Source organism: Fukomys damarensis, unplaced genomic scaffold, assembly GCF_012274545.1.
Source record: "Fukomys damarensis isolate Sample0158 unplaced genomic scaffold, DMR_v1.0_HiC HiC_scaffold_22, whole genome shotgun sequence".
NCBI classification, from domain to species: Eukaryota; Metazoa; Chordata; class Mammalia; order Rodentia; family Bathyergidae; genus Fukomys; species Fukomys damarensis.
This window is the reverse complement of record NW_022900934.1, coordinates 23,951,828-23,978,814: the sequence shown is the minus strand read 5'-3', so window position 1 is coordinate 23,978,814 and position 26,987 is coordinate 23,951,828. Positions and strand designations below refer to the sequence as shown.

At 46.9% G+C, this 26,987-nt stretch overlaps 2 protein-coding genes across 4 annotated transcripts in view; one reads left to right on the top strand and one right to left on the bottom strand.

Moving 5' to 3' along the window:
- Ggt7 (gamma-glutamyltransferase 7) overlaps positions 1 to 23,508 on the bottom strand; it is a 25,988-nt gene extending 2,480 nt beyond the window's left edge. Inside the window, exons 1-14 of one of the 2 annotated variants that reach the window (XM_010639934.3) lie at positions 23,261 to 23,508; positions 15,653 to 15,888; positions 15,166 to 15,317; positions 13,310 to 13,427; positions 12,447 to 12,514; positions 12,162 to 12,235; positions 11,640 to 11,836; positions 9,578 to 9,665; positions 7,455 to 7,582; positions 7,192 to 7,280; positions 4,554 to 4,703; positions 4,319 to 4,436; positions 3,411 to 3,548; positions 2,221 to 2,313 (exon numbers count right to left, since the gene is read on the bottom strand). In XM_010639934.3, coding sequence (XP_010638236.1) covers positions 2,221 to 2,313; positions 3,411 to 3,548; positions 4,319 to 4,436; positions 4,554 to 4,703; positions 7,192 to 7,280; positions 7,455 to 7,582; positions 9,578 to 9,665; positions 11,640 to 11,836; positions 12,162 to 12,235; positions 12,447 to 12,514; positions 13,310 to 13,427; positions 15,166 to 15,317; positions 15,653 to 15,888; positions 23,261 to 23,429 — 1,818 coding nt within the window. In that variant the 5' untranslated portion in view covers positions 23,430 to 23,508. Of the gene's footprint in view, positions 1 to 2,213; positions 2,314 to 3,410; positions 3,549 to 4,318; positions 4,437 to 4,553; positions 4,704 to 7,191; positions 7,281 to 7,454; positions 7,583 to 9,577; positions 9,666 to 11,639; positions 11,837 to 12,161; positions 12,236 to 12,446; positions 12,515 to 13,309; positions 13,428 to 15,165; positions 15,318 to 15,652; positions 15,889 to 23,260 lie in introns of both variants that reach the window. The other variant, XM_010639933.3, reaches the window with a different exon arrangement.
- Positions 22,965 to 26,987, top strand: part of Acss2 (acyl-CoA synthetase short chain family member 2) — a 48,889-nt gene continuing 44,866 nt past the window's right edge. The window contains exons 1-2 of one of the 2 annotated variants that reach the window (XM_033766977.1): positions 22,965 to 23,034; positions 23,872 to 24,134. In XM_033766977.1, coding sequence (XP_033622868.1) covers positions 24,127 to 24,134 — 8 coding nt within the window. In that variant the 5' untranslated portion in view covers positions 22,965 to 23,034; positions 23,872 to 24,126. Of the gene's footprint in view, positions 23,035 to 23,574; positions 24,135 to 26,987 lie in introns of those variants that run through there. The other variant, XM_033766976.1, reaches the window with a different exon arrangement.

Genomic DNA, 26,987 nt, shown 5'->3' with positions numbered 1-26,987 from the left:
TTTTTGAGGCAGGTTCTCACTGTATAGTTTAGGCTAGCCTCGAATTCATGGAGATCCTCCTGCCTCAGTCTCCTGAGTGCTGGGATTACAGGTGTACACCACCACATCTGGCAAATCCATGCTTCTTAACACTGACCTTCATAAACCCTGTTAACTTCTCCTTTCAATATGTCTTTATAAAGATCTGGTCTTATTTCCATGAACAGGATGATTTCAGGTAGTCCTCGAGAAATATTGAAATAAATACAGTATCAAATCATCTAGTGAGAAATCTATTCCAGAAAGGGTTCACTTTCAACCCTTTAGTTATAAGAACTTTTTTTTTTTTTGGTACTGGGAATCAACCTTGGGTCCTTTTGCTTGCAAGGCAGGCGGCAGAACCACTGAGCTAAATCCCCAGCCAACCCTTCAATTGTAGCAATCCGAGTTTCAGGATAGTCTCTAACATTTCTTAATCTCCTTTAACACAGAAAACAGGCCTGATGCTTTCTGCAGGCATTAATATCTAACTAAAACCTAAAAAGAATTTCTTTTTTTTTGGTACTGGGGATTGAACTCGGGTCCTTGCGCTTGCAAGGCAGGCCACCGAACTGCTGAGCTAAATCCCCGGCTCCCCTAAAAAGAATTTCTTAAATAGCTATTTATTATCTATTTGTGGTAAATAATGCTAATTTTCCATTTGTAACTATGATATAAGGTTTCCTTTAAAAATACACTTAGGTTAAAAGAGAAGTCCATTTACAGAGTGATGATAGACCAGTAATGGCTTAGATGGTAGTATGTAAATGTGGCAAAATTGTAAAGACGCTAGGTAAATTCAGAAGCCAGAAGCTAGAGAAGCGGCTGACCTCCTGGCCGCTCTCTGAGCCTTTCTTTCTGGATGTTTTTCCCTCATTCTGTTTCTCCTGTTCAGAATGCCTTTTGCTTCTACATGCCAGATTTTCGCTTATACTTCAAGGGCAGGCAATTGTCACCTCCTCCAAAACCTCCTACGACCTCTCTTCACTAGGCTCCCACTCTTCATCTCCCCTTGGAAGATTCTGACCCCTCAAGGGAGGGTGGGGATGAACCACCCTGGGTAACGTAGCACGGTGCTTCAGGTGTGTGACGGACACAGTTCAGCTGCTTATCCAATGTCATTGGCAACTACCGGCCATGACTGCGGGAGACCTAGAACAGTGCTTCTAACTGCTTCACTCCAGGCAATAACAAGGGCCATGTGGAAAAAAAATGAAGCACAGTATTTGCTATCAGCCAGGGGTATGTTCTAATTTCAGTTCTGCCACTTCCTGGTTGATCTTTGGATACGTCATAACTTCTAGGAGTCTCAGGCTTTTGTCTGTTAGTCTGAAAAATACTGATAATATAATAATGCTGCGTGGGGAAGGATGATGTCTCCATCAGTTCTCTGTCTCCTTTGGCCTACCACAGCACATTGTCTATTATAATAAAAACTCTGCAAAAGGGCATGCACTTTCCTATTCACAAAATTAAAGTGTCCAAAATTAAGGCCCTGTTCTTCGAGAGGCAAGTCCATCTCCTCACCACGAACCTGTAAAGTCCAGATCTGGCCCCTGCCTGCCTCTCTGATGTCATTTCCTCTGCACTCCATTTTGTTCTCCTTTTTATTCTCAACCACATCAGGTCCCTCCCTGTCCTGAGTTCTTTGTATTTGTTCTCTTGCTCTGCAAAGCTCTGCCCCAGCTCTTTGCATGGTGGGCTCTTTCTCACTCTTCAGATCTCAGCTTAGATGTCACCAGAGAGAAACCTCCCCCGATCACTGAATCTGTCCCATTATGTCATTCTGCTTTAATGCTCAGCCAAGTATTTATTTTGCTAGCTCATATTTCTTTGATTGTTTTCTTGCCTGTACATGCAGTGTCCCTAGCACCTAGGATGACATCAGGCACACAGTCGTTGTTCAATACAATCTGTTAAATGAATGAAGGTTTGCAGAAGGAACAACTGTATCACATTTTACAAATGAGAAAAACGAGGCTCAGAGTTTAAGACATGAATTTTCCCAAGGCCACAAAGGCAGGAAAGGGTAAGGTGGTTCTAATCCCTTTCATCGCTCCAACAGGAGTTTGTGGAAAGAAGCCAAACTTTTATAAGAAGGGAGTTGGTAGAGTCAGTGCAGAGGATACCTCGGGAGGAACCCCTTTTCTACTGTCCCTGTGCCCACCCGAAGGGAGTCTCCACTCTGCACTCACTGTCCACCTGCAGGAGGTTGGACTGTAGGTCAGGGTGCAGGCGGCCTCGGGCCAGGCTGTCACTCAGATTCCGATTCAAGGTCAGGACATTCAGCAGAACCTGTGGGTAACCAAGGGGCAGAAAAATCAGGAACGTCCAAGGGGTGGTGGTTCTGGACTCCCCAGTTCTCACCCTTGGCCCAGATTCTTTACTGATTTCGTCTATAGAACCCCTCTCATCAGCCATGTCATCTGAGTCTCTCAACAGCCCTGGAAAATAAGTAGGCCTGAGATAACTGTCCCCATTTCACAGAGGAGGAAACTGAGGGCTGGAGAGGGCAAGTGCCTCATTCTAGAGTTTAGAGGAACACAGGGAGGAGGCACCACTAGTCTTCTTAATCTAGCCCAGCCCCTTCCCCTTTCTCCAGACAGGGCAGAGTTAATAGCTGGAGGTGGTTTAAGGAACAATGTGGGTACTTTCAGCTTTATGGATGAGTGTGATGAGGCTCTGGAACTGAGCTTCTTGCCCACTTTAGCAGAAGGAAGTTGGCCTAACTTCTTAACCTCTCTGGGCTTCAGTTTTCTCATATGTAAAAGAGAAGTGTTCATTCTTTCTAGAGTTAGGAAGATTAAAATGTCCAGCAATCAGTAAGAGCTCTATTAATGTTAGCTATTGCTATTACTTCCACTAGAGAGATGGATACTGAGGTTCAGAGAGGTTAACTGAATCCTCCTTCATCTCATGCAGAGGTTGGAAATTGGCATACTTGGGATGGAACGCAGGGGAGTCTGCTTCCAAAATATGTGCCATACAGATTTAGATATATTCGTAGCATCCTGTTCTGAGGTACTCTGGAGAGTGGCAGGCCTGTCACTTCAAAATCAGACCTTAAAGAAGGCTAGCTGTTTATTCAGATGTAGGATAAAGGGATGATGGGACTTGAGGTTGATACAACACAGGCAGCCCAGATGCCTTATCACTTTTCAATTCTACTGGCTCTGTAATTTCCCCTGCAAACTGGGAAGACAGGGGGCTTCAGGGCCTCATTTTCACTAAGAAACTCAGCACAGTCCAATTGTCCCAAGACAAGCCTGGCAGCTCAGCTCATGTTTGCTGTATAAAGGCTGGAAAAACAAGCCAGGGACATGAGAGGCCTCTGAGCCCCAGCCATAACTTGGCTCCTGGCCACAAAAGGCCCATAATGGAGGAAAACTCACCTGGGTCAGGCCACTGAGGCCTCTAGCAGCTCCGTTGGCCCCCAGGGCAAGATAGGTCCCACAGAGCCCCTCTGCTGGTCGGACCACAGTGGGCAGCAGAAAAGAGAGTGGCCGCTTTCCTGGCTGCACTGAGTTCTCCTGTTGTCAGAAGGCAGAGATGGAAAGGAAGGTGTGGGGTAGGGCAAGCTAGGGAAAGGGCCACCCCACCACCCTTCCCATCTCTCTCCGTCTTCTACATCATCCACAGCACTAGTTTTCCTGGGAGATTGCTCCTTTCCAGGGCAATGGTGTACTATCTGTGAAAAGGGCGAAGACCCTGGATGGCTAGGGTGGGTAAGAACAAGTAGTAAGTGGATACATTAAGCTAAGAGACTGCTACTGGATTCAGGGAAAAGGACTGAACCAAGAAAGATTACAACAGGAAAGAAGAGTAGAATCTCCTCTGGATCATTTCTACATGTCTTTGCCCATCTGAGGATCCAGCCTGCAGGATAGAAGAGTCTGGTCTCCAATTAGACAACAATGTCTAGGTCTTTAGGTCCCACTTTTGTGCCCAGCCACAGGGTTGATCCCTATCAGCTCAGCATCATGCAGGCATAGACTACAATGCAGGAAAGAGCCCCAAGCACCAAATGGGGCCAATACCCTTTGTACAGGTGAAGAAACTGAGGTTCAGAAAAGAGCAAGACAGTCTTCCCCAGGTCACAGAGTGAGACAATGACAGAATGGGATAAGGGTTCGTCAGACCCACCAACCTCCATACTCCAGACCATACAGGGGTAGGGATGAAGTGGACATCTTATTTCATTATAAATTCCTAGAGGAAATAGGGAGGAAGGGGCAGCCACATAGCTGCACCTCCTGTCCAGCCTCAGGTTCACCAGGGGAAGAAAGGTGCAATATCTCACCAGGTTGTGCGCAGAGTGGTTAGCAGTCCTGTTGGGCCAGGAGAAGTCCAGCATCTGGCTGTTGAGCAGGATCCCTGAGGGGGTGATGAGGCCACTGCCAAAGGGCCGGTTCAGGGAGCTGAGATGCCGAGGTAGGGGGCAGGTGAGCTCTGTGCCTGCCTTCACACCTACTCAGCTACCTCCCTCCTAGTTTAAATAATCTTTTGTTCTAGGTGCTAAGGCTGAGCTGGCATACCTGACCATGGCCACAATTAAGTCATCAGGGCCCATAATCAGCACCTGGGCAGCCGTGGGAGCCCCATCCAGCTCGTAGACAGGCAGGAGTGGGGCAGGGGTTGCCTGGGAGTCATTGATGTGGCCCCGGAAGTAGGTGGCCTCCACCTTGCTGAAAAGATAAGGGGTTGGGTATTAGCACAAAACAAGCTTATTATATTCCACTTACCTGTGGTGTTTGTTTGTGCAATTACTTGGCTAAATCTTCCTCTCCTGCTGGTCTATTAGGCCTCTGAGGGTAGAAGCTCACTTATTACTGATGCAAGACATACTCAGGAAAGAGTTGTTGAAGCGAATCCATTTATTTGGGTTTTACCCAAATTCTCTTCTAGAACCAACTTTTAATTTATTTAACGTTTAAATCAAGAGTCTTTTAATTACTTGACTTTACTCCATCTTTTCTATGGAAGTGCCTGGTGCACAGTGGATGTTCTAGAAATATGTTTTGAATGGATGAACTGGATTCATTTAACCTAATGTTCCTAATCTAGAATGAAAGTTTTTTTTTCCCGGGACAGAAGTATATAAATGGGGTTTTTAACTTAGTATTATAAATTTTTTTTTTCAAGGGAAAGGAGTAAATGACACTTGTAAGCCCAAAATAACTTCTTATTAGATGACTTAGTTGACTGGATTTCCTATAGATGTGTATGCTAGGTTATTCATAGTGATTAGAGAGTAATAAATTATCAGGGATAATGAAGGTTGATGATCATGTGGAGCAGGCACACAAGCCTTTGTTGTAGGTGACTGGGAGGGAAAAGCTTGGTTTTCATGTTTTATCCCTGTGGCATTGACATAGTTTCTGGGTTTTTTTTGCCTTTTTTTTTTCTCATTGAGTTTATCAGTACATTTTTAGGTATACAGTACAGTTACTTCATCATTGGGCTCTTGTACCATTACATGACAGGTCTTGGTTCTCATTTTTCCCCTTATCCCTGACCTTCCTTCAACCCCTCCGCCCTTCTCTATTTACAAAAACTTTATTTCCATTTTTTCATTTTCTCATACTTTTTCTTTTCCCTTATTTCCTTTCCCCTACCATTCCCACTTCCTCTATACCTTTAACCCTTTTCTTCCTATTTCACATTGTCAATAATACTGACATGGTTTCTGTTTTGGTGGCTGCACTTTTTTACATTTTCATCAGAGATGTTAACTTTTTAATTCTTATATCAGTAGGTGAATTTGTATGTATTTGCTACATACAGCCTGATGTGTTGAAAATATACACACATTGTGGAATGGTTAAATCTAGCTAATTAACAATGGCATTACCTCACAGTCACCATTGTTGTGGTAAGAATATTTAACATCCATTCTCTTTGAGTTATTTGAGAATATATTGTCCTTAACTATGGTCACCATGGTGTACAAGATCTCTTTAACTTATTTCTTTTATTTAACTGCCAATATGTGTCCTTTGATCGATACCTCCCTAACCCCCATTTTGTTGCTTTTTAATTATAATTTAGCCTCATGATTGCCATTAATTCATTAGGAATTATTGGAATTAAAATTTAAATTTACAGCAGGTGTTGTGGCACATGCCTATAATCCTAGCACCCAGGAGGCCGAGGCAGGAAAACTGCCACAAGTTCGAGGCCAGCCTGAATTACATAGCAAGACGCTGTCTCAATCCCCTCCCCAAATTCAAATTCAAATTTACATTAACTATATTTTTGGCTGCATCTTTTTTTTTTTTTTTTAGACAGGGTATTACTGTATAGTTCAGTTTGGCCTTGAACTCACTATGTAGCCTAGGCTGGCCTTGAACTTGCAACAATCCTCCTGCATCAGCCTCCCAAGTGCTGGGATTATAGGCGTGGAACACCACATCCAGCTAGCTTCATCCATTTTTTTTTTCCATTGCTGGAGATCAAAACCAAAAGTCTCATGCATGCTAGGCATATGTTCTGTCCTGAACTATATCCCAACCCTACAGTTTTGGCTTCTGATTTTCCCTTGGCAAGCCTGTAAACCAGGTAGAGTACTAGTTAACCACTCTTTTCCCTATTGTCAATTAATAGTAGCTAACACTTGTTGAACATTTATGTATTATGTACCCAGACAAATGCTTTACATGTATAATCTGGGTTAGTCCTCATCAAAACCATACAAGTTTGATAGTATATTAAAGGTCGCCCTTGTAGAAACAGTCTTAGCTTAAATTACTTGCCCAGGCAGCAAAGCTAGTGAATGTTAAAGATGGGGTCTGAGTGGCAGCGGTGTCATCAGAACCCCCAGTCTTACAACTATGTTATGCTACTAACGAAGACACATGAGTACATTCTCAAAATCCCTACCACCTGCAACGTTTGCTTGTGGCCATTCTTGATATTAAGCTTTTCCACTTAAAAATGGGAAGCAGATGGGGCTATACAGTGACCTGTGAGGATCAAAACAACTTCAGAGCCACATGAAGTAGACTAATTCATGGCACAGAAGGAGAAGGCAAAGTGCAGGCAGAGGCACTCACTGTCAAAGTGTAAGCTGGGATTTAGCTGAAACTGACTGGGGCTCACCAGTTGCTTTCCCCCATCCTTTCCTCACATCCACTACTAATTTGGAAGCACTGAGGGTCCTGCCTCAGCACCCACCTGAGCATATCGTCTGTGCTCTCAGTGATGGTAGAATCATAGACAGGATCTCCCAGTCTGCTGGCCAGGGCTAATGCAATCTTCAGGGTCTGAAAACACAGCAGGGATGTGAAAGAGGCTTCCAGGCCACTCCCAGCACCCACACCCAGGGGATCTCACGTGTAAGAAAACTTGGAAGTGGTTTAGTCCTTCCCCATAGCACGACACCATCTCTCCATTCCTAGTGTCCTCAAATTCAAGTGAGGTGGAGGGGTCGGCCTTACCTCTGCCACCCAGTGAAGAACTTGCTCTCGGGACACCAGGCTAGTGAGATTGAAGCCCTCAAGGATATTGAGAGCACTGATGAGTGCTGGGCCTGTGTGCGGGGGTGGGGGACTGAGAATCAGGTGACCTGAAAGGACAGAAAACGACCAGATGGCAGGGGAGAGGCCAAGTCACCTTCACGTTCCATGTCATATCTGCACACCCCACCATCACACACACTTATCAGATGGGAGAAATGAAAGCACTGAGAGGCAAAAAGTCACACTCAAGTTCACATACCAAGTCAAAGACAGGGCCAGGAATCGAACTCAGAACACTGCTGTTGAGTTTCCTCTGCCCTATGGGGAAACTAAGGCTTAAGAGGGCAATAACTTGTCCAGAGTCACAGTGTAGGCCATTGGTAGAGTAGGGCCAGATGTCTAGTTTCTTGGCCTGTCGTGTGTCACCTTTCACTTCCTCCCACAGGGCAGGATAGAATCCAGGACCCCTGACGGTCCCACTCAACCTGAAACTTCTTGTGAGAGCAGCCTCCTCTTCTTACTCTGATATTAGATGTTTGGACATCAAAGGAATAATAACACCTGACATATAACACCAACATTAACTAACTCACACATTTAACCCTCCTAATGGGTAGATTATCAGCCTCATTTTATAGGTGTTGCAACTGTGGCAAGAGGGGCAACTGGTTCAACATCACAGGAGACAAAGGGATCCTAGACCACCAAGGTATTGGCATTGCTAAGATATCTCAGGCTGGGGAGGGAAAAATGGAAAACCCAGTATGCATTCAGTATTGCCTACTGAAATCAAAGCCACTTCTCATATCAACTCATCAAACCCTCATGGGTCATCTGAGATCTGGGCACTAGTATTTCCATTTTAATATTTTTATACCTACTGTTCCATTTTTATCTCTCTCCCTTTTTTTTTTTTGTACCGGGGATTGAACTCTGGCCCTTGCACTTTTGAGGCAGGCGGCAAAACCACTGAACTAAATCCCCACCTGAACACCCAATGGGTCACAGGTAGGTGTAGTGCTCACTTGAAATCCAAGCATTCTGGGAGGCAGAGTCAGGAGAATCACAAATTCAATTGCCAGGCTTGGGAAACTTAATTAATTAGACAGGGTCTCACTATGTAGTTCAGGCTGATCTTGAACTCACTAGGTAGATCAGGCTTGCCTTGAACTCCCAGCAATCCTCCTGCCTCAGCCTCCCAAGTGCTGGGGTTACAGGTGTGTGCCACCACACCTGGCCACAGTTTCATTTTTAGAGTGGTACATAACAATGGAGCATAATAAAAAATTTTCTCTTTAAATTCTGCTCCTTGAATTTTTCTAGGTAACATATATGATATGAATTTCATGCAAAAATTCAGAACATTGCAATCTTTGGCATAAATGGATTAAGGAAGGAGGCAAAGCTTATGGTAGGAAGTACTTATTCAAGGAAAATGATGTAGCACGTACTCAACCTCAAGTCTTGCTGGCTCTAGAGCTATGATTTTTCTTCTGTTTCATGTATCACTGGCTGAGATAACAAGGCTGGAGACTGAGCCCAGGAAGCTCAGAACCCATGAGCTTGGGTTTGGCAAATGTGAATTTTACCCATATAAACTCTGCTTTCTGTATCTGTTATTAGTTTTTTTGGTTGAGCAGGTCAAGTTCCAGTCGCTGTCTAGGCCCTAATTTCCTTTTGGTACAAAGAGGGAGCAAGTCTGTGACTTTAAAGTTTCATTCTGCCCTAAAGCTTAGATAGATTTCGGTCTTACAGATTCTTTTCAGGAAGCACAGGGCAGTGAATATGGGGCTGGGGAGGTGGAAAAGGTAACACAAAGCTCAAATCAAGAAAAATGCTTATGGCCAGAACCTCAACTTCCAGGTCTAAGACTTTGGTTAGATCCGCCTCTACCTCATGTTTTAAATACTTGGGTCGACTGACCCCATGAATGCTTCAGAAATTGAGCTGGCTCTGGCTCACGTCAACAATTGGCTGCCCAGACAGCTCAATGACTTAGTTTCTCTCTGTGAAATGGAGAGGAGTCTCCAGGACAAAATGATACAGCCATGGACTGGAAACCTTCTCCTGAGTAGGGACCTGGGAGCTGGGGGAGAGGTCACCTCTGTACACGCCACACACGGGCTTCTCCACGAGAGCACTGTAGTTGCTGAAGTCCTCTTCAGTAATGACACCCCCTGCGTGCTGAGCCTGGAGGGGACAAAATGACCCCCCACTATTGTAAACATGTGGGCTTAGCCTATGACACACGTTTGAATCATAAGCAGACCAGCTGTTTACAACTTTTGTGCCTTTTACACACACATCATGGCCTTTTGGGACCCCATCAGCTGGAGGTACAACAGGAAAAAGGAAGGAGGAAAACTACTAACACCAAGCATTTATCATGTGCCAGGAACTGTGATAGGTACATTCCACAAACAACCTGCTTAAATTGGCAGGTATGATATGGCCCCTGCCTACTTCTCCCACTTTGTGTCCTGCTATTCCTCAGTGAGCTGCACACAGCTGCAGAGTGACCTGCAGATACTGAGCTCTGGCTCCATGTCTTTGCATGTGCTGCCCTCTCTGCCTGTGTAAGAGGAAGACTTTCCACTCAGAGCAGGACTTGCCTAGGAGAGATCAAAACTGAATTCTGCATCTTATCACAACCATAAAGCCACTACAACACCATGAACTTAAATTGACCTGATAGGATTGACCTTTACGGGGCGTATAATGGAGCGTATTTATTGATCAATGAACCAATCTTGCACAAACCAATGGCCTTGGTCCATCCAACCCAGCATACTAATTGACAATCCTGAATTAACATCATCACTGTGAATCTCTCTTTTTTTTTGTATTGTTTCATACTTGAAACCTTTAACTTATTTACTCTCAGTGAATTATATATTGAATTTTTTGGCTACTAAATGTGTTCCTTTGTCTGGCAACTTAATAAACTCAACTTTGATTTTTGACTTTTAAAGCTCTGATGGTCTTCATTCCCTTCTCCACCTCCAGCTAAGGGTACACAGGTCTGACCAATCAGATCATTCCTTTCTGTGCCTCAGGAATTGGTTTGGGGATAGTCACGAGACCTATGACAACCAATGAGACACAACCTTGAGGCATTTGCTGGAACTAATGAAAAATGTCCTTTCTCTGGGATGGCTTAGAAGGATGGCTTTAGATGGTCTGGTGGGGAACAAGTATGGAAAGGATCTGACAGAAAGAATGAATCCAAAGAGAAGAAAGTGAAAGAGAGGGAGGGGAAGAAGGAGAGGGAGGAAAAAGAAGGGAAAGGAAAGGAGGGAGAGGGAAAAGAGAGGTGAAGGAGAGAAGGAGGCAGCAGGGGAAGGAGAGAGAGGGAAAGGAAAGAAGGGAGGAAGGAAAAGGGATTGGGAGAGAGAAACTTGATGATGTACATTGAGTCTCCATGTCTGGATCTGGCAGGCTTTAGAGCCAGTATCTAGACTTTTCAGTGAAGTCCACTTGGGATGGGCTTCTATCACCACATCCGCACCTCCAGTGCCCCAAACAGGCCCTGGCATGCAGCAAGCACTCCACAACTGGAGAACAAATGGCAGACCTATGTAATTCCCACAACTTTTTGGCAAGATTTATACATACATCTACATTACACAGACAAGAAGAAGACCGCTGAGTTGGTCTGTGCAAGGTTTTCTGGAATATAACTTTTCCACTAGAAGTTTTGGACTATTCACAGTAATTCTCAGAACGCATTAGTATCTCAGACTAAGACTCTTTGCGGTTGTGGGGTGACCTCCTGTGTCAAACTCCCCAGTCCTGACAGTCACCAGAAAAAGAGATGTTTCCCTCAGTCCTCAGAAATCCAAGGCAGGGAGGGTTGTGAGTGGGTTTAGGGAAACAGGTTGATGCTGGGTCTCCACCAGGTCTTCATGGTTGGCACCGGTGCTGAGAAGCCTAAATGTACCCGCCCAACCAAGGCAGAACATTTCCATCACCCCAGGTTTTTTCATGCCACATCCCAGACAGCCCCTGTTCTATTTTCTGTTACCATGGGTTAGTTTTGTTCATTGCAGAATTTCAAATAAATGTAATCAGGAGTGATACGAAGAAAGGCAGGGAAGAAAGGAAGAGAGCATCCCTGTAATAAGGTCCGTGGGGGTATGCCCTGCCTCCCTGCCTTGTACTCACCTCAGCTACCATCTCCAGCGTGAGGTTGCCACCACTGTAGAAGACAGCAGGACCAGAGGTGCCAAGTGCGTCCAGCACCTCAGCCAGGTCAGGCCGACGCAGCAAGGAGCCCGGCAGTGGTGGGTGGCCCAATGGCAGAAATGTCTCCAGGAAGCGTTCAGAGGCATTGGGAGGCAGCTGCTCAGCCAAGGCATGGGCTGGGGGCAGGGATGAGAGGCTGGGAAGGGGACACAAGGACTGCACAGGATGGCTGAGATGCGCAGTAGGTGGACGGATGCGGAGTGAGTGGCAGGATCTAAGTGCTGTGGCCCACGAGGAGCCTGTTATGGGGGAGTCAGGGACGCCTCTAGGCCCTTTCCAGATCCCCTTCATTCAAGACTGCCTCCAGGCGAGGGTGGGATGGGTCAGGGAAGAAGTCTCAGGAGCCACTGGAAGAAGGGTCCTCTCCAGCTTGGGCCCCAAATCTCAAAGTTTCCCCCCATCAATCTCATACCTCTTTCCCAACCCCCAGGTTCCACTGACCTAGATCATGGGTCACGTTGAAACCATCTTGGGCCACAGCTGCTGCGAAGGCCAGGACTTGGGACCATGGCAGCCTGGGGGGGCCGGAGAGCAGGGAGTGGAGGAGGTCCTGGGGGAAGGAGGAGGGGTCCTGGGGGGAGGGGGGTTCCTGGGAAGGAGAATCCTGGCAAGGGAAGGGGATATTAGGAGGGGGAGTTGGGAAGGGAAGACTCCAGGAGGACAGGAAAAGGTCACCCAAGGAAAGGTGCAGGCAGGGGATCCTGGTCCCCAGAAGAGAGTCTTTACCTGCCATAGAGCTGATGAGCTTCATGTAGCCCCTTCACCATTCCGGGGACCCCCACCAAGAGCCCGGGCTGGGCGAGGCGGGCAGGCGAGGGAGAGAGGAGACCAGGTCACTGGAAGGGGGGTGCTGGGCTGAACTCCGCAGAGCCCCAAGCCAGGGATTGCTGGCACAGGGGAGAGACATAGGCCAAGTATCCCAGGGGAGGGACAAGATTTCCCAGCAGGTAGCCCTCCCGTGTCCCTGATTTTATCTACCATAGTTGAAGGAGTTAATAAATTAAGCAAACCCTTTGAAGAGCCAGGACAGAACCAAGTTAGATAGAAATCTATGTTGGATTATATTTTTACCTGCCTTTAAAATGGTGGACAAGGGATCTTTGTCCAACCAATTCATTTTCACAACATCATTACTTGACGCTGTATCAGTACCACTAAACTAAGTATCTACTTCTCCAAGGTATTCTATTTCCTCTTTTGCTCTCGGGGGGTGGGGTTTGCCTGTTGCTGTTCCTCTCTAATCTTCCAATGTGACACCGGCTGGGAAAGTTACAGTCATCAGGCTCAGGTGAGATATGTGAGTAATAAGTGCAGCAACCTTGTAGCATCTCAGGGTATTCAGTGGCTCCTACCCTTTCGTTGTGTTTTTCCCTTCCTAAGTAGGTAAGATTGCAGTATTACCTATTATCAGCCATCTGAATTTTTTGTTCATTATCGTATTTTAGGATGGTTACCTATCTCCCTATGGTCACCAGCTCAACTGTTTTTCCTACCTCTGTAATAAATATTCAGCAAACTAATTTTTGGATTGGTAGAAAGGCAGTGAAGATAGAGCCCTTTGGACCCTCTCTTCTCACCAGGGTCCCCACCTTGGTCTCCCAGGATCTCTGTAGGGCCTCTTCCCTGAGGCCCCCTGGTGCAGACTCCCGGAAATCAATTAGGTGGCTCTCATTTTGTCGGATGTCATGTACCAGCATCACACCCCCGCTGGAGAGACACAGAAGAGAAAGGTGATGAGACCATACCACCCCTCTTGAACCAGTAATCTTCCACCTCTCAATCCCCAACGATGAGAGCCGTAGGTTCAGTTTGTCATCTTGAGTTGGGTGTCTGAGACCCCTCCCCCCAGCAGTGATTCAGAGACTCAGCCACTCTATAAAGGTAGGGAGTAAAATCAAGGGGGTGGGGAACACAGGATCAATAGACTCTCCTAGCTTGTTATTAAAGACCTTAATCCCTGATTAGGGAACCCACAGACTGGGCAAGCACGATGTTCTGCCCCCTACCCCCCTCAGACCAGAGCTGGACCCCTGCCAGCTTCCTGCACCTGCCTACTTGGTATACCCCTTCCCCTCCCCCAGGACTGGATTATGTAAGGATAGATGGTGCAAAGAGAAAAGGAGTATTTCTTTGGAAAGCCGGAGGGCTGGTCTTGCAGGAACCACAAAAGGAATTTTGTGGCTTATTTTAATCTGAGATGGGGGTTGCAAACTGAAATGTCTGCAGCCAAGTAACGAAATAAGGAAAGCAGGATAGATAAAAAACAGGGTTTGACAAGAACTATGGCAAAATGGACAGTACCTGTTTCATCATGGGAGGCAACTTCTGTTCAACTCAGATAATTGCAGCCATGTGGAATGTGGGCCCAGTATTACTAGATCTCCTGATTGCTCAAGAGATACTGGAAACATAGACTTTTATGAAAATTCTGAACTTTTGAATAATAGCAAACCATTAAAAAAAAAAGTATGAGCTGGGCATGGTGGTGCATACCTATAATCCCAGCACTCAGGGTGGCTGAGGCAGGGGGATTACAAACCCAAGTCCAGCCTGGGTGACTCAGTGATTTAGAGAGATCCTGTCTTAAAATAAAAAATTTCAAAAAGGAGCAAGGGGTGGTGGCACATGCCTGTAATTCCAGCACTCTGAGAGGCACAAGGATTGCAAGTTGGGGTAATTTAGCAACTCAATGAGACCCTGTCTCAAAAATGAAAACAGGCTGGGGCTGTAACACAGTACAAATGCCCTGAGTTCAATCTCCAATACTGCAAAAACGAATGAATACATAAAGGGCTGGGGATAGAGTTAAGTGTGAAGGACTTGAGTTTAATCTCCATTTCCACCACCACTCCCAATTTAAGTGTGTGTACTAAACCAGTATATGTACTGAGTGTAGCCCATGGGTGACCAGCTTATAAGTTCAGTTTTTTTGTGTGTGGGGGGGTATTTTGTTTTGTTTTGGTTCTGGGATTGAACTCGGGACCTTGGGCTGGCGAGGCAGGCAGTGGCACCATTGAACTAAATCCCTAGCCCTGTAACTTCAGGTTTAAGAATTCCTGGCCTGGGGTATATTTTTGGAGGACAGAGAGCCTATAGCTTTTGTCAGACTTACAGGCATTTGCAACCCTAAATGTTGAAGCATTCCTGCCTTTATTGAAGGACAGTATACAGTGTATCTCAATTAATAGTTCACAAACTTCCATTTTTAATGGAAAACCTAAAAAAGGTTCTGAAAACACCTCCAGATCTTCCATATGATAGGCTTGCTCTTCCGAATTCATCCAGGAGGAAAAAGGAGTGAGACTGGGTATAGAACAAGAAAATGCAAGGGATTGGGGCCCAGCTTCTCTGACCAAACGGAGACAGAACCACACCAGGCTGACAGACCAGGAGACAACAAAGTAGGCCAGGGGGACCCAGACCTTCACTGCCTGGCGCTCCTTACCCGCCCAGGCCAGAACTGTGTGGAGCCACGATTCCCAAACACAAGGCTGCTGCCACAGCTGCATCCACGGAAGATCCCTGTTTACTGAGTACCTCCAGGCCCAGAGATGTACACCGGGCGGCATCGGTCACCACAGCACCCTGTTGGAAGATCTAGGAGGGGAGAAGAGACTAGGTAGGGACAGCAGGAGCCTCTGCCTCCCTATAGCCCCTCCTTGTCCTCTTGTCCCAGTGATTTTCCCCTTTGACCATTGCTTCATTACCCCAGGTGCCTCCTGCTTGGATCAAGTTCCGTTTTTGTTCTGTTCCCCTGACTTCCCAGAACACTTCCCTTTGGGACCTTCCTCTCCTAAGTCACCACCCTCACCCCTTCCCATTTCCGGGTCTTTTTCCACCACTCAGTTATGCTCCAGTTCCCAGGGTCCCTTCAAGCACTTCCTTAGTTTTTCCTCCCCAGTTCTTTCCTTCTGCCCGTCTGCGCCCCTCACCTGGGCATCCCCAAAGTAGATCTGCATGACCAGCGCCACAGTGACACCTGTGGCGAAGGTGAGGCAGGCAGTGACGATGACCGTGAGCCCATCCTGGCGGCAGGAGCACTCGGCCGCAGCCGCCGAGAACGGGTCCTTGCGTGTCTCGCGTAGCGGCGACCCGTCCTGGCTGCCCATTTCCGACGACGACGACGGCAGCCGCTGCAGCCGCGCGGACTTCAGGAAGGAGTCTGGGTCTGCGGGCAGCCGGGGGGCAGTCTGGGTGCCCGGTATCTGGCGCCCCCAGTCTCCGCCCCTATCACTCAAACCCCGCTGGCCAGCCCTGCTCACCTTTCCGCGTCTCCCCAACGCAATCCGCGACTGGGAAAGGACAGGGACCCACAGAGGAGCAACCGGGAGGCTGGATGCCCCACCCCTGGGCCAATTCCCTGAACTGGGACCCGGGGCTGAGAACGCTTGGGGAAGAATGGGCGGGAGGGCGGGACTTGGCCCTCCCCAGAAACCAGATCCTGCCCCAGCTGGTGCCCAGCCTTCCATGCAAGGAGGCAGGCACCAAAGAGGCCTGCGTTCCAGCCTTGCTCCGGTTATCCGTTCATTTACCGATTTTGAAGAGCCTACTATATGTCTGGCCCTATACCAGATGCCAGGGGGAGAGGAACAGAGTTCACAGGCTCATGAAAGGAAAAAGCCAATAAGCAAGCAGAGGAGTATATAACTACAAGTCCAGGCAAGTGCTATGAAGAACGCTGAAAAGATAGGGAATAATGGTAGGAGAGAGGAGAGGACTGCGGCCCGGGGAAATCAGGGAAAGTGCCTCCAAGGAAGCGACTTTCACCCTGGGAACTGAGAGATGAGGAGCGAGCTATAGGTAGAGCAAGGTGTGTGTGTGTGTGTGTGTGTGTGTGTGTGTGTGTGTGTGTGTAGGGTTCCGGAAAAAAGAAAGTGAAAAAAATTTAAGAAGTGAGTGAGAAGACCCGAATGTGGCAATGAGGTGGGCCTATGAGCTTGTGAGAAGTTTGGATTTCTACCTCAAGTAATGGATGCCGCTGGAGAGTTTTAAGCAAGAACACGAAGTCATCTGTTTTGTATTTTTAAAAGAATCCTCTGGAGGCTGGGGCTGTAGCTCAATGGTACAGCATTTGCTTTGTATGTATGAGGCCCTGCGTTTGATCCCCAGCTCCAGAAAAAAGGAATCCTTCTAGCTGCTGTCTGGAGAGCAGAAATTGTTCAAAATTATACCGAGTGTGAAATACTTTGCTAATAATTGAAATGTTTTATGCTAAACAGGTATAGTATTATTAGGAAATGAGAGATAGATTGGCAAATGAAAATATATTCTTTTAAGATCATGATGGATGCACAGTGTACTTACATTATTATTCTCTAATTATTCTGTTATGAATTTTTTTCACAGAACAGCTTTTATATTTTCTTTTTAAATATATACTTGTATTACATTAAAATTTAAAAATGTTTATTTTTTAAAAAAAGAATGGAGAGTGTGGTGCTTGGCTCAGTGGTGCCACCGCCTGCTTCACAAACTCAAGGGCCTGAGTTCATCCCTGGTACCAAAATAAAACAAACAAACAAACACACAAAAAACCCAAAACAAAACAACAACAACAACAACAGAAAGAGTGGAGGCAGGAGCCAGGTGCGCTGAGGCAGGAGGATCACTGTGAGTTCAAGACCAGCCTGGACTACATAGCGAGTTCCAGGTCAGCCTCAATTACATAGTGAGACCTTGTCTCAAAAAACAGAAGAAAAAAAAAAAAAAGGAGGCAGGGGAAAAAGAAATCCACTTACTTGCTGGGTGACTATGACCAAATCATTTCAAGTCATTTCAAATCATGAGCCTCATCTTCCTTATGTGGGATGGGTACAAGGATTCCACAAGGTAATGTACATCAAGTGCTCAAAGTTATTTTTATTCTTTTCCTGCCCTATCAAGGCTGAGACCCTTTTCTATCTCATAGTTCCTCTGGGTGCTATTAGCCTTGAACTCAGCTCCCTAATTGGCCAAAAGCTCTGGAAGTTTGTAAACAATAAAGAAACAGGCAGGTACCTTGATTTTAACTTTGCTATGTTGCCCAGGCTGGTCTTCGACTTGTGGGCTCAAGGAATCCTCCTGCTTTGGCATCCCAAGTAATTGGGACAATAGACATGTACCACTGCAGTCAGTAACAAATATTTTTTGAACACCTGCTACCATGTACTATAAAGTTTCTAAAAGTTTGTTTGACAAAATTAAAAATTGACTCTTTCTGTTTCAGGCTAGTATCATGGTTCACTGATGCCAGCATAATAAAAAAATCCAAGCTCGTTTTGTTTTATTTTTGCAGTACTGAGCATTGAAATCAGAGCCACTGCACTAAACTATATCCCCAACCCTTTAACTTTTTTTTTTTTGACACAAATCTCACTAAGTTCCTAAAATGCCCAGGCTGGGCTTCAACTTGTAATCCTCCTGCCTCAGCCTCTGAGAGTGGTGGGATTGATTTTAGATGTGTACTACCATACCCAGCAAAAATCCAAGCTCCTGAATTTGGTGTTTAAGATCTTCCATGAAGTGAGGTGTGGTGGCACAATGCCTCTAATCCCATCACTCAGGAGGCTGAGGCAGGAGGATCATCAGGAGATTGAGCTCAGCTTGGGCTACATAGTGAGTTCAAGGCCAGCCTGAACTACATAGCAAGACCCCATCTCAAAAAACAGAATATAACAAAACAAAACAAGACAACACACACACACACACATACACACACACACGCGCGTGTGCGCGCGTATACATACACACACAGTGGATCCTTGACTTACAAACTCAATTCATTTCTGAGGGCTGGTTATAACTCAAGTTGGTCAACTGAAGACTCAAGCTCAGCCTTTGAAGTCTCTCTCCTGTATACAGGCAGATCTCATATCCTTAGAGAGACACTGGCCCAGAATTTCTCAATTAACCCCACACAGGAAAAGATGTTGTAATCTTCCTTCCAGAACTCTTTAAGGATTAAATCTGTATCTGAGACCATCTGGAAGCACAAGCAGCCAGCCTTCGGGCCATAACTCAAGACTTTGTTCATAAGTTAAAACTAAAGTTCTGGTTATAACTCAAGTTGTTTGTATGCCAGGGTGGTTGTAACTTGAGGGTCCACTGTACAAAATTTTCTTTTCCTGACATATACATTCTTTTGGTGAAATACATATAAATTACAAGGCGATAGGAATGGAGAAGGGGATTTTTATTTTCCCTCAATATTATATTATGATGAATAGGTAATTTGTTTGAAAATTTCTATTTTTTAAAAATGCTTGTCTTCTGGGAGTCTCCCTCAGTCAGTCATGCTTGCCTCTTACCTTCAACACCCGCACCACAGAACCTGTAAATAAGATTAAAATTCATTCAACAAAATGTACCCCACTGGGTACAGAACTCTTCTTGGCCCTTAGAAGTGCCAAAAGAAGTAGGGTTCTGAACTTATATTTATTGATGCTGATGATATACCAGGTACTTGGCATATCTTACCTCATTGAAGTGTTTGTGTGGCTTTATGAGAGAAGCCCCCACTCTCCCCACCTTACAGATGAGGAAACTGAGGCTCAGAAAGGTGACAGTGCCTAAGACCATAAAAAGAATAAGTGAGAGAAACCGAGAGTCTGTAACTTGAAAGACTCATTTCCAATCGTTTCGCATGGCATTGTGAACTATTTCCAACTTTAAAAACCAACCTTCCAAGCTAATTTTAGTTGATATTTTCCAGGCACTTGTCTTTCAGGCTATTTTTTTCCAGTCAGATAAAAGAATGCAGGAGACGAAGGTGATATGGCCCCTTCACAACTGAGTCTATTTAAAACCATTCCACCCATTCATCAAGTTATTCATTTATTCATCAAAAAGAAAAAGAAAAAATAAGAAAAACAACAAACATAAGAAAACAAAAGACTTACTCAGTATTTACTGTATGTACTATGTAAGTGCTGGGACAATAATACCATTGATTTTACTGATTGACAAGAGCAATGCCGGAACACTGGGAAAGGTTAGTTTGGGACTGGAAGAAACAAGTCTTTGGGAGAAAGATGATGAGTCGAATTTTCACTATTTTGATTTCGTAGGACACCAGGAAGAGCTAGCCTAGCAGATATCTGATTTTTATCATCTTAAACAACATTCGTTGTTCAATTTTCTTTTTTGTTTTGTTTTTTTGTTTGCTTGTTTATTTTGAGACAGGGTCTCACTATGTAGTTGAGACTGACCTGGAACTCACTATGTAGCCCAGGCTGGTCTCGAACTCACAGCGATCCTCCTGTCTCAGAGTGCTGGGATTAAAGGTGTGCACCACCATGCCCGGCTCTGTTCAATTTTCTTTTAGGAAACACTCCCCTCTCCCTCAGCCAACCCCCTCTCCTTGAACTGAGTAAGCATGTAAGGCTTAAGCCTTGCCAATCCAGGGACAAGCATGTGAGCTAAATCAAGTGAGTAAGACTCAGATTTTGTTCTTTTGCTACAACAGTTGGGGAAAAGAAAAACTCTACCTAGGCCACTAAGTTGGTAGAATGTAAGCGTATAGCTCTTGGGAGCATCCTGTCCCCAACAAAGTGGGAGACTTTCTAATGAAAAAGCCCATAAAAAGGAAGGCAGAGCAGAAGATGGAGAAAAGCTAATTCCTTTTTAGGCACCTTGATCTATCTATGCTTGCAGCCCTCTATTCCTGGACTTTTCATTATGTTATCCAATAAAACTCACCCTCCTTTTCTTCCTTTCTTTTTCCTTTTTTTTTTTTTTTTTTGGTACTGGGGATCAAACTCAAGACCTTGCACTTGCAAGGCAGGCATGGTGCCATTGAGCTACATTCCCAGTCCTTCTTTTTCTTTCTTTCTTTTTTTAGACAGTCTCCCTATGTACTTCAGGCTGGCCTTGAACTTGCTATGTAGCCCGGGTTGGCCTCAAATTTCAGTGACCCTCCTGCCTCATCTTGCTGAATGCTGGGAACACAGGCTCTCTTTAGATGTACCTTTTTTTTTTTTAGCTGATTTTATTATAAAAGAACCCTGAACAGTTTATTATGTGGGTCCAAAGTTCAGGAGAGAGATCTTGGCTGGAGACTGAGGTCATTCCTGGCTTGAGTACTCCTTTAATGGGAGAACCACTACAAATTTTGAGGCAGGGGGAACGTGACCAGCAGTGCAGGGTAGTAGATGTATTGGAGAGAGCAGAAGCAGAAGAGTAGCTAGGAACCTATGAGTGATACAGGTATGAGAGGTCAGTGGCTTAGTCTATAATAGTGAAGACAGGATGGTGAGATGAAGTTTGGAAGATAGGAGGGGGACAGAGAGAACCTGATCACCTTTTAGAAGTGAGAGGAAAAGAAGGGGTCCAGGATGGCCTCTGGGGTTCCATCTTGGAGACAGGCTGAATTGCAATGTCACTGAGACTGACAATGGAGAAAGAGCAGGTGTATGGGGAAGAGATGCTGATATCAGCATAGAACACTGTATATTGAAGGTGAGGCATTTGCAAAGTATCTACAGGCAGTTGCTTGGGAGAGAGGAGCATGCATGGGCTTGGAACACAAGAGAAAGGAAAGAATTTCCCAACCTTTAGGTAGTCACCATCCAGCTGTTTTCCACAGGGCCTGCTGTGGGATGCTTGACACTTGGTTCTGGGAAGTGGAAGGCTAGAGGGTAGCCAAGCATGACAGAAGTCTTGACTAAGAAGTTGACAATGTAGGCTGTGTTAGCCATTGGGCTGGTCTACCTGGACCAAAAGAGCCTTGGGATTTGGAAGTAGGGAGAGGTGAAATGGCACTGAAACACTTACACTAATATGATGGCAAAGTCCTTGGAACCTATTAGGCAAGTCTCTGGGAGCTTTGGTGTACAGCCTTGTCATGAAATTTAAGCTCCCAGAAGCTCAGGTGAGCAGGGTCTCCGCTGGATTTCTATACACACTGGGGCAGGGTCTGGACCGAACTCCCCAATATATTTCCTGAGGTTTTGGAAATATTCATTTCCCCATCATTCTCACATCTCATGTATTTATTCCCTCAACGATTATTTATTGAGTGCTCAATGATGTTATGCTGGATGCTGGAGAGAGGATAATAAATAAAACAGTCACGATCGCTGCCTTCATGGGACTTATCAGCACAGAGTGATCAAATCATTGCACAAATAAATAATCACAGGATTTCAAAAAGTGCTAAGACATTTATAGGGAGTCAGGAGAAAATGTATGAAGGCTATCCAATGTTTAGCTTAGGAGAGACAGGTGTTCTTTGTTGAGCCAAAAGGCCCAGTCAGTACTGTAATTCAGTCAGGGCAGTGCTCGGATAGAAGCAACCCTCATGAGCCCTGAATGAAAGTCCTGGCTTCAGGCTGATATTCTCCAGGACACATCTTCCTATTCTTCTCCTTGCTACCCCTTGGGTTCAGGTTCTGAGCTGCAGCCCTGAAATGTGTGCCCCAAAGCCTCCACAGCCCAGTGTCATCATCCTCTCAACCCCATCACAGGTAGAGTATAGTCCAGTCAGGTGACCGGGAATGCCTGTCAGGGCCAGATAAGCAGAAAACAGAGGAGGGGCAGAGACTGGGGGCTTCTAGTCTGGGCGTAGCGATGGGAGGTTCAAGACAGAGAAGGGCTGGGCCAGAGAAGCGGCATCTGCAGGCCGGGAAAGGATAAGGTTCAAGTGCAAGCACTGGGAGGAGGAATGAGGCAGAAGGATGCTCTAATGCCAGGAAGTGACGTTGAGGGAAAGAGGGCTGGGGGATGGAGGATGGGGATGGAGGGGAGGACAGAGCTGGGCCACATGGCTAGAAGATACAGCAGCGGGAAAGTAATGCTCAGGGATCCCTCAGCCCCCAGGTCTCTCCCAAACCCAGTCTCTCCCCTCCCTACCCCCAACTCTTTGTAGTTACTGTAGAGGGCTGAGAACGTGCTAAAATGCTGGAGACTGCTTCTTAGGAAGCAGGGTACCTTCATAACATCACAGCCAGATCCATGGCTCCCGGAGAGATGGGGTAATCCACAGGACAGAAAAGGTACTCTAGCCCCCAAGGACTTTGAGAGGTCATGCACGCTATCCCCCTGTCTCCCAATACCCAACTCTGCCAGGCAGAGGGAAATCGTGTTCTCTTTAATCTTTCCGGGGCATGAAGAGATCCTCAGCTCTCCCCAGACTCTCTGCCTCCCATAATCCCTGGTTGAGGGGAAGTCCTTTTTAAGACCTAGACTCTATCCCTCCTGCTGCAGGCTCTGACTTGGTTTCTCCTATCCTGTCCTCCGTGGCTAGAGAAAAGCTCTCACTGGGTGATCCCAGCTGTCCCTTTGGCTCTCCCGTCCAACATTTCTTCCGTTTGGTTGGCTGGTTCGTTCTTCCCAAAAGGTAACCCCAATCCTCTCCTACTGCAGTCCCTGGCATGTCTCCCTTGTCGCATCCTAAGCCTCCAAAGCAGAAATGCACCCTTCTCCACCAGATAATTAACAAGGGAGAGGTCCAGGAGGAAGGGAATGAATTCGGGAGATGGAGTTTGGAGGTGGATGCTCAGAAGAGATGAAGGGGGACAGGGGACTTCCCAAGGAGGGACAGGGACGCGGCCGGTGGGCCTCACCGGTATCGGGGTCTCCCAGGAAGGCGTCCTCATCCTTACGGCCCCTCAGCGGGGCCGCGGGCGCCGGCTCGTCCTCCGGCAGCCGCGGGAAGCTGGTGATGCTCATGTAGTCCACCGGCGAGTAGGCGCCCAGGGCGCTCTCCTGGCTGGCCTCGCTCTCCGCCGCCATCCTCGCCCGCACCCCCCAGCAGCGCAGAGACTGCCGGAAGTGGCTGAGGTGGGGGTGGGGGGTGCGAAGGCTGAGGGCGGGGCCTGAGCTCCTGGACAGCCGGGAGGGGGCGCCCCCACGGGCTACAGTGTCCTGATCTGACTCGCCCCCCACCTGCTCAGCGCTGTCAGCCTGCAGTGGGCACGCAGGCGCGGGACGATGGAGAGCTGGGAGGCTGTGGAGGGTCGGCTTGGTGATCGTGCTACAACCTCTGGGCTATTCATGTAATTCCGGGGCCAAACCCCCTGCTTCTTCCATTCTGAATCCAGCTGGCATCTTACGCAGACCCCAGACTCACAACCCTTTTCTAACAACAAGTCCTTTAGACCCCAGATGTTGTCTCAGACCCAAAACTCCTTGGACCGCAAACCTCTCCTTGGACTATAAGATGCTCTTCTTTCAGTCTCAGACTACTGCTTCCATCCTAGACCTTTTGCCTTCACTCCACCTCCAAAACCCTCTGAAACCCCCGGCTCCTCGGTCATCCCTGACTGCTTTTTCGCCTTCAGACTCCTTGGATAACGGTTTCCGACCTCAGATCCTCTTTCAACAGCAACCTCTTCGGGAAGCCCTGATCCATCAGTGTAAGAGTGATCTTCAGACTTCAGTGTGTATTGAGATCTTTGAAAGCAAACTCGCAGATTCCACTCCGGAGATCATGATTCAGTAAGCTGGAATGAGGCCGTTGGAACCTGAATATTTACTGTCATTTTAGGAGTTTTTTATGTGGTTCTAGAAAGGACATTTTGAGAAAAAAAGTAATGGTGTGGGAAAACCAGGGGGAGATGGGAGGATAAAAGCGGGGAGAGAATGGGTCTCTGTAGTCTAAATGTCAGAGTTCTGTTTCTGATAGTACTGCTAACAATATGTGTGATCTTGGGTTAGGCAATCTCCTTCATCTGTACGATGGAAAGAACAGTAGCATTCATTTTAAAGAGTTGTGAGGATTAAATAAGGATTGGAAGGTGCCTCGTGAAGGACTTGACACCAAATCAACGCCATTAGCGTTATTACTTTAATCTTGTGGATTCTCATCCTGTCCAAACCCATCCATCCCCTCCACATTTTCAAGAATTGCAACCGCACTACAGCTTGCGCTACTTCTTCACCTCCTAAGGATGAGAGATGTTTTCTCTCTTATGAGTCCTGTAGTCCAGACATCTATTACACAGTCCACAGGCAGATGAAGGAAGCTAGTCAAGCTCCTGGACACACATCTCTTTCCCTAACACCAGACTCCAGGCTCAAAGACGAATTGAACAGTTTTAGCGTTTACTACGGTCACAGCAGATGCAGTACCGCCTGTAGACAGGAGGCGGCGGCAGTGGGTAGGAAAGTTGGGTTTTAGAGAAGGGACGTTGAAAGGATAGGGTCACTCAGATCTGTGTGGTGGAGGTAGGGGACATGACAATTGTCTCTATATCTATAGGTAGGATTACACGTACTTCCGCCCCACGGAGATGACATTATTTCCTCCGTGAAATCCTATTTTGCTTCTGTGAGGTCTGATCCCCCGAAGTCTGTGCCCCCTCCGTCGTATTCACTCTTTCAGTGTAGTTGAAGGCTCCTTCGTGGGGTTGGGGTCCTCTCACTGGGGTCCAACTTTCTTGGCAAAGTCTGTATCTCCTAGGATAAAATCCATGTCCCCTTCGTAGAATCAGTGCTGTTCAATGCCATTTATGTCCCTGTAGCAGAGTCCACAGCCTTTCCGTGGGATCTGACACTCACTCCCTCCCCCAAAAGATCTGTACTCCCTTAGTGGAGTCCACGTACCTTCAGTGAAGTGTGTACTCCTTCGATGTGAGTGATGTCTCTAAGAATCTGTACAATCAATGGTGTCTGTGTGCCCTGAGTGGACCTTGAGATCCTTCCCTTGAGGATCGAGTAGGCTCTCTATTATATGTTTGAACATAAGGAGGCTTTTCTGCTGAGGGTGTGCTGGGCTTATGGTCATCTGGGCAAAGAACAAAGGAGCAGACAGAAAGAAAGGGAGGCAGGGGTGGATGGAGTTGTAAACCCTGTGTAGGCACCAGGAAGCAGAGGCTGACTGTTTCAGACCTTAGACTCACTCTTGGGTTTAGGTATTTAAGGATTCTTCTTGACAGTGAGCCTGTGAATTGACCAGTAGGGCGGACTCCCCCTCCTTTTGGTACCAGGGATCAAACTCAGGACCTTGTGCTTTCAAGGCAGGAGTGGCACCACTGCGCTAAATCCTTGGCCCTGTTGTTAAACACACAGCAATCCTACTGCCTCAGTCTCCTGAGTGCTGGGGTTATAGGTGTGCGCCACTATATGTGCGTCAGGGAGTTCTTATTGGTAGTGAGCGCAGGTAGGAGACAGAGGATCCTGCCAGGCTTCTTTCCCAGTGGAGCGACTAGAAGGAAGCCAGAGGTAGCTGAGCTCAAGCTATGGTCAGTGAGAGGTGTCCCTTAGTGAGACAAAGAAGCTCAGAAGCAATGAGAATGTGAATGATTACTCCTACTTGCGTAAATCTTCTATGAGCCGTAGCTTCAACTCCAGACAGTAAAAACAGACTGAAGTTAGGGAGCTCAGGCTTTCTAACTTGCTCCTAACTTGTTCATTATTTACTTTCTAATCTTGCAAAAGTTACTTCTCTTTTCTGGGTTTACCATTTGTGAAGTGAGGAATTTCGTTTTGTTTCTGTCTTTGTTTTGCAAAGGCTTCCTCTGAAGGTTTCTAGTTTTCACTCAAAGAATAGTGTACTTTAGATTTGGGTGGAGGTTTATGGAAGCAAGGAGAATGAAGACGCTCTCAGAAGTGGGAGAAAATTGGATCTGGCCCCAGGATTAACGGAGAGGTGTGCCCTGTTCAGAGGTTATGTCCTCAAGGTCGAAGACATTTTCCTGAGGTCAGAATGGGGTGTTGCTCAGAGAGGAGGGGACTTGGAGGAAAGGCTGTCGCCTAGAACACTGCTCACCATGTAGCTTTCCAACTAGGCAGAATGACAGTCGGGACTGTGCAATCAGACCGCGAGAACACTCTACTATGAACTTGACCCAACTCCATTTATTAGCTCAGCCCTTTTTTCCCGCTAGGGCCCTGCCCTAACTTGACCCCTTATCTGTCACTCCAAGACCCCGGCTTGGTCACTCCATGGTTCTGCCTCCTGTCCTGTGACATTTAGCCCGGCTACTCCCCATCACTCCATGGGCCCACCTTCTCGCCTGTCACGTCTGGCCCCGCCCCGGCGCTGTGACTGCCAGATCCCACCCTCTTGTCCCGCCCCGTCCCCGCCCCTTCTGCTTTCACTCTACGGCCCTGCCCCTTCCGGCAAGTCGACTCCGCCCCTGCCCTTGGACTTTTACAGTCCAGCGCGTCCGTCTTCGCTAAGCCTGGCCCCGCCCTCACCGCAGGCCCCGCCCATCATGACGACCGAGGACTCACCCCACTACCAGGTCCCGCTCCTCGTATAAAGGCTCCGCCTCGGGGGTTTGGACTGTTTGCCACTCCCGGGCTCCCGCCGAGGCTGTGGGACCAGCCGTTGTGCTCCGAACTTGA